A 6,219-nucleotide genomic window follows, 5' to 3' on the forward strand; every position below is an offset into this window, starting at 1 on the left:
TTTTTTTTTTTTTTTAAAGACAGGGTCTCATGTAGCCAGATTCAAACTCACAGTGTCGCCATTGATAACTTTGAACTCCCGATCTTCCTGCCTCTACCTCCCAAGTACTGGGATTACAGATGTGTGCCACTACACCCAGCTGAAGTCACTCATCTTAAAATCATAAGACCTCCATCTGTCTGATGACTGGACTCAGACTGCGTGTCCACCTGCCTCAACTATAGTTTGAAATCTCCTGTCAGATAGCTGGGCATCTCTTAAAATCCTAGCATCTGTGTCATTTCCTTGTCTCTCCAGTTTGGTCTTTGTCTCTTCCAAGGGCTTTTCCCTTGCCCTTCCTTCTTTTCTTCTATCTCTACAGAAGCTTGAGCGTGAGGCATATGTTAGGTCATCTGGTTATTCAATCACCCCAATTTGGAGTCTTCTTAAGGAAGACAGAGTACATGAAGAGGTTTGTTCTGCAGACGGAGCTGTGTCTGAAGTTGCGGAAGCCAGAAGCACATTCCAGTCAGCTGTCTAATAAGGACAGAGTCATATGATCTATTCAGTTTTGTTTATTAGAAAGTCTAAGAACTTTTCCTCTGAGGGCTTTGTTTCCATCTTCCAATAAGGAGTTGCAGTCTCTTGTCATTCAGCCTTACATAATTATGATTATGAGCCTCATGACTTTATAATGATAAATGTTAAAGCACAGATGATTAGATTTTAGAAAATTTAACAAAAATACTACCTGTCACTTTAACTGACAAGGCTACATACACAAAATTAAGACATTTATGACAGCATTCAGCAAATTTGCATTTTCTCTCCTATTTTTCTCTTACACATTCTCTTTTTATTTTTGGCATAGGTACAATGTCAGTCAACTGGAGGAATGGCTGCGTGACAAGAATCTGATGAACAGTGGGGCCAAAGAGACACTGGAGCCTCTTATTCAGGCCGCTCAGCTTTTGCAAGTGAAGAAGAAAACTGATGATGATGCAGAAGCCATATGCTCCATGTGCAATGCCCTGACCACTGCCCAGGTACTGCAGCCCTCCAAGGGCGGCACACCATAGTTGCCATCACAGGGCAGCTCCGAGAAGTCAGGCCTGGCCATCACTCTTCTCTCCACATTGACCTCCTCCCTTGACAGAGAAGATCCATGTCTATGTAAATCTAAAAGAGGAAATTTTACTATCAATTCACATTTAAGTTCTACTCATAGTCATCTGTAGAATATTCAGCAAAGAGGAAGCGGTCCCCTATATAATGTTCTAGACCCTGCAGTACAACCTGAAATAGAACAAAGTCCCTGCTCTCATGGAGCGTGTATTCTGTGGAGCTCCAATTCCATGAAGTTATTTCTATGGTATTAATTTTTTTTCGTTTGGTTTTTCGAGACAGGGTTTCTCTATGTAGCCTTGGCTATCCTGGACTTACTTTGTAGACCAGGCTGGCCTGGAACTCACAGTGATCTGCCTGCCTCTGCCTCCCTGAGTTCTGGGATTAAAGGTGTGTGCCACCATCCCAGACTTGATTACTGGTTCTTTAGATTGTTCTGTTTTGGGCTAGCAAGGTGGCTCAGGTAGTAAAGGCACTTAGAGCCAAGCCTGACAACCTTAGCTTGATCCCTGAGATCTGCATGATAGAAGGAGAGAACCAGAGAACCAACTCTCACAGCTTGTACTCTGACATCCACATATATGCTCTACCACTGTCCACACATGTACACACAGACACAAAGTAATTTGTACTCTCTCAGGTCTTGAAATGATTAATTTTCATCGCACAGTATCATACTTGTGGAGCTAAATTCTTTAATTAATAATGAAAAATCTCCACCCTCATGAGCTTACAAATCTGTAGGGAAATAGAAGTGCATGACAGTATAAAAAAAATCATAGAAAAATTCTGTTCTTAATGCTTTACAAAAATCACTGGGGGTGATGACAGGCTGTTCTGAGAAGTATCACTCAGCAGCCTTGAACTTAAGGAAGGGGACAGGACAGGAATGGGATTAGTGGAAACAGCAGCTGGTTGGTTCTTTGCAGCACTGAGTCTTCATCTTCCTGATGCTCAGCTCTTCACCTAGGGCTAGTGTGGTTCACTTCACTCAGGGAAAATGGCTGGAACCACAGTCGGAAGCTTCTTAGTGTGGAACTCGTGTTTATAGAAATTGTTGCTGTAAACTTACCTGTGTGTGGAAAATTTCGGTACTAGTGATGGTCTTGAGAACTCCTCCATTTCTGCCAATGGAAAGTAATAGTGGGCAAACCCAACTTACAGATGTTGTCCTCCAGCTTCTAAAGAATGTGCTCTAGCACTTACTATTTCAACTTTAGCACATGCCCCCCATGAGTTAGCTGGACCTGTGCTTTGTTTTTTATTTACTTAAGTTTCCATGAGCAGTGCTTCTTTGTGCAGTTCTAACCCTTGCCTCTGAATGGCTGATTCCCGAGTCGAGTGTGCCAATCGCAGACTGGTCGGTATTCCTGCCTTTTATCCATGTCGCTCTGGTGCCTACCTTCCTCTGCATATGGACTGACATTGTCCTGTATGAGGATTTCTGTTTAACTTACATAAATAACCACACACTACTGTGATAGCAAGTGTGTTAGCACAGCTTTAAACAATAACTTGGAAGAGAGGCTGCATAGGAAAACCATATCTCAAAACAAACAAACAAAGAAAAAACAGTTCATTAAGGACGGAAATCACTTTCTACCTTAAATAAGCAATGATGTTCTTGAGGCTAACCTGGGCTACATAGTGAGTTGCAGGCCAGAAAACCTGTCTCAAAGCCTCCAGTACCATAAAATAAAAAGAGAAATGACCATTTTTTTTATTTTAAGACCATTTTAAATTTACTTCTTAACTTGTTGATTAAACTTTTGTAATTTATTTACCTTTATTTTGTGTGCAGGTTTTTTGCCTGCATGTATGTCTATGTGAGAGTGTCAGATCTTGGAGTTACACAGACAGTTGTAGGTCTGTGTAGGCACTGTGATTTGAACCCAGGTCCTCTGGAAGAGCAGTCAGTGCCCTTCACCACTGAGCCTTCTCTCTAGCCCTTGGTTAAATTTCTTTAAAGACTTTGTTTTTTGTGTTATTCATTATACTAACTTTCTTTTTAAACATATTAATTTTTAGGATTGTTTAAAAAGAAAAATATTTAATCCTGTTACTTGTAATAGGGCTATATGTACTTTGATGTGAAGACAGCAAGTTACAGAATAGTATTAACAGAATTCATTTCATATGTATAAAAATAGCATAAGCCAGACTGTGTAGAAAGTAGCTCAGTGGTGGTCCAGGATGTGGTTAGCCATTGTCGCTTTAGGAGAGGGAGAAAATAAAATTAGGGGCACTATTTTTCCATGTTATGATTTGTACTGTTTGGATGTTTTTCTAATTTTTTTTTCTTGTTGTTATATGACTCCATTCTTCTTCTAAAATGTAAAACACAAAGGCAAGCGAGCCCTTTGTGTTTCTACTTCCCTCTCTCCCAGCCCACCCCAGGTGGAACTGAAAGGGAGTACACAGGTCCTTCCCATTCACCAGATCATGAAGAGCCAGCCTGTGTGTGGAATATTCCAAAAACTTTACCCTTTATCTCTCCAGATCGTCAAGGTGTTGAATCTGTACACACCCGTCAATGAGTTTGAAGAAAGGGTCTCTGTTTCATTTATCCGCACTATACAGGTAAGACACTTTTTTCTTTCTTACTTATTTATCACATGGTCATTTGAATGGAATATTCACAATGTTTTGGAAGGATAATGTGTTTTTTTTTAATTTTTTATTTAACTTTTATTAATTACACTTTATTCATTTTGAATCCCCCCATAAGTCCCTCCCTCCTCCCCTCCCAATCCCACCCTCCCCCCACTTTCCGCATGCATGCCCCTCCCCAAGTCCACTGATAGGGGAGGTCCTCCTCTCCTTCTTTCTGATCTTAGTCTATCAGTTCTCATCAGAAGTGGCTGCATTGTCAGGGTTCTAGGTTATCTCCATGGATAGTCCTTGGTTGGAGTATGAGTCTCTGGGAAGGGATAATGTGTTTTTATCTTTTACTTTTCCATTTTACTTATTTTGCAGCGCATTAACTTTTTAATATAAGTTTACAGTCTATAAATATTTTTAAACGTTTTTTAATTCTTTATTTATTACAATTTATTTACTTTGTATTCCAGCTGTAGCCCCTCCCTCATCCCCTCCCAATTCTATCCTCCCTCCCTCTTCTCCTCCCATGCCCCTTCCCCAGTCCACTGATAGGGGAGGTCTTTCTCCCCTCCCATCTGACCCTAGCCTATCAGATCTCATCAAGGCTGGCTGCATTATCTTCCTCTGTGGCCTGGTAAGGCTGCTCCCCACTCAGGGGGTGTGGTCAAAGAGGAGGCCAATCAGTTCATGTCACAGACAGCCCCTGTTCCCCTTACTAGGAAACCCACTTGGAGACTGAGATGCCATGAACTACATCTGTGCAGGGGTTCTAGGTTATCTCCATGCATGGTTCTTGGTTGGAGTATCAATCTCAGAAAAGACCCCTGTGCACAGATTTTTCAACAATTCTAATTAAAGTTTTTTTATAGAAATTTTGGTAGAAAAATATCTTACAAATTAGGACTGATACCCTGTTTGTCTTTTTTTCTTAATCTTCTCAGATGCGATTACGAGACAGAAAAGACTCTCCGCAGCTACTCATGGATGCTAAACACATCTTTCCTGTCACTTTTCCCTTTAACCCATCCTCCCTGGCCCTAGAAACCATCCAGATCCCAGCCAGCCTTGGCCTGGGCTTCATTGCACGGGTTTAAAGTGCTGTCCGGGCATACGTAGAAAATGCATTTCTCTTCTGAATTTGAACAATTTCCAGAGAGCTACTGAAAATACATTTTTAAAGAAGTACTGATTGTCTTTAAAAGAAGATGTCATTAACTGGAAATCTCCCTAGAATCCTTTTGCTTGGGAAGAGACTCCTTACGTTGTGTTACCTTAAATCAACATTCATTGATCAGTTGGGAATCCTGAATTTACATACAGCTGAATGATGGCAGGGAGGAATGAAAGGAAGGGCAAAAAGTGTGTGTCTTCAGCTGACAGCATTTATTTTACATCTTTAGTGCTGCATTTAAGTGGCATATAGAAATACAATTCCATACGTATGAACTGTTGTTAACAAGGCACAAAGAACTGAAAGAAAAATCACCACTGAATACATATCATATCAGCTTAGGAGCCAATCATGTTGATATTGTCAAACTGGATCAAAAAAATAAACTGGCAATATGTAAAGTAACTGGCCAAGTAACTTCCTTATTTGTGTCACTATGGCACAGCGATATGAAAGATGCTGGTTTGCTAGATAGCATAGATGCCCTTTTGTACTGTAGCTTACTGAGCATCTTAAATTGCTGCTACATGGTGTCTCCTGATGTGATAGTCTTACTAGGCACCACATAATAAGCTTCTGTTTTATCCTCTCTGTTTACGATTCAACCAGATTAGTTCTAACTGGATTATATGCAATTATCCACAGGCTCATCTGCAGAAGTAGCAGACACTGGAAGAGTTGTGCAGTAATAGGACAAGACGCTTGGTGTTAGGTGTAGAGCTAGACAGAGTGGCTGTTTATGTCATTGCTGACCAGGATGTATTGCTCGATATGCTAGTTAATTCCATCTGTGTGAATGTTGCGTCATGGGATAGTGTTCTGTAAACTTATTATTTTTAGTTCCCAGATCTGATTCTTGCCATGCATATGTTCAACCTTGACCAATTTTCTTTGTAATTTATTACGTGTTAGTTAGCCTCAGTCACTATCTAGAAAGGACTATCAGAGTATTTATAACTCAGACCTCGAAACTTTGATTATCCTGTAAGTTATTTTAAAAGGCATATAATAAATCATTGTAATTCAGGGGGTTTGGGTGTTGAAACCTCTATAAATTTTCTCAGATACCACTGGATACTTTAAAAACATCATATTATAAATACATTAAGAAGATTTATGTAAGAAATATAAAAAGATTATTAAATTTTATAGAGGATTTGGTTCAGTAAGACCCAGATTCTGTAAGTTTTCATTATGAAATTCTAATTAAGTATATTCTCCAATTTTTTCTGGAAATCTTATATAATAAATCCTTCAGGTTGAATAAATAAGAGCAAATTTTTAGCTTTCATTCCTCTGGTTCTTAATTACAGTCATCAATTTGTATAACTTAACCTGTAAGA

General features: G+C 39.7%; 1 protein-coding gene across 1 annotated transcript in view; it reads left to right on the forward strand.

The window, feature by feature from the left end:
* The window catches only part of Myo5a (myosin VA), a 145,293-nt gene extending 139,314 nt beyond the window's left edge, over positions 1–5,979 (forward strand). Inside the window, exons 35-38 of the mRNA XM_055596857.1 lie at positions 362–507; positions 851–1,025; positions 3,604–3,684; positions 4,647–5,979. Of these exons, the coding sequence (XP_055452832.1) occupies positions 362–507; positions 851–1,025; positions 3,604–3,684; positions 4,647–4,799 (555 nt within the window). The 3' untranslated portion in view covers positions 4,800–5,979. The remainder of the gene's footprint in view (positions 1–361; positions 508–850; positions 1,026–3,603; positions 3,685–4,646) is intronic.
* Positions 5,980–6,219: the final 240 nt, after the last annotated feature.

The sequence above is a fragment of the Psammomys obesus genome, unplaced genomic scaffold, assembly GCF_907164565.1.
Source record: "Psammomys obesus unplaced genomic scaffold, mPsaObe1.curated_primary_1811, whole genome shotgun sequence".
Taxonomy (NCBI): Eukaryota; Metazoa; Chordata; class Mammalia; order Rodentia; family Muridae; genus Psammomys; species Psammomys obesus.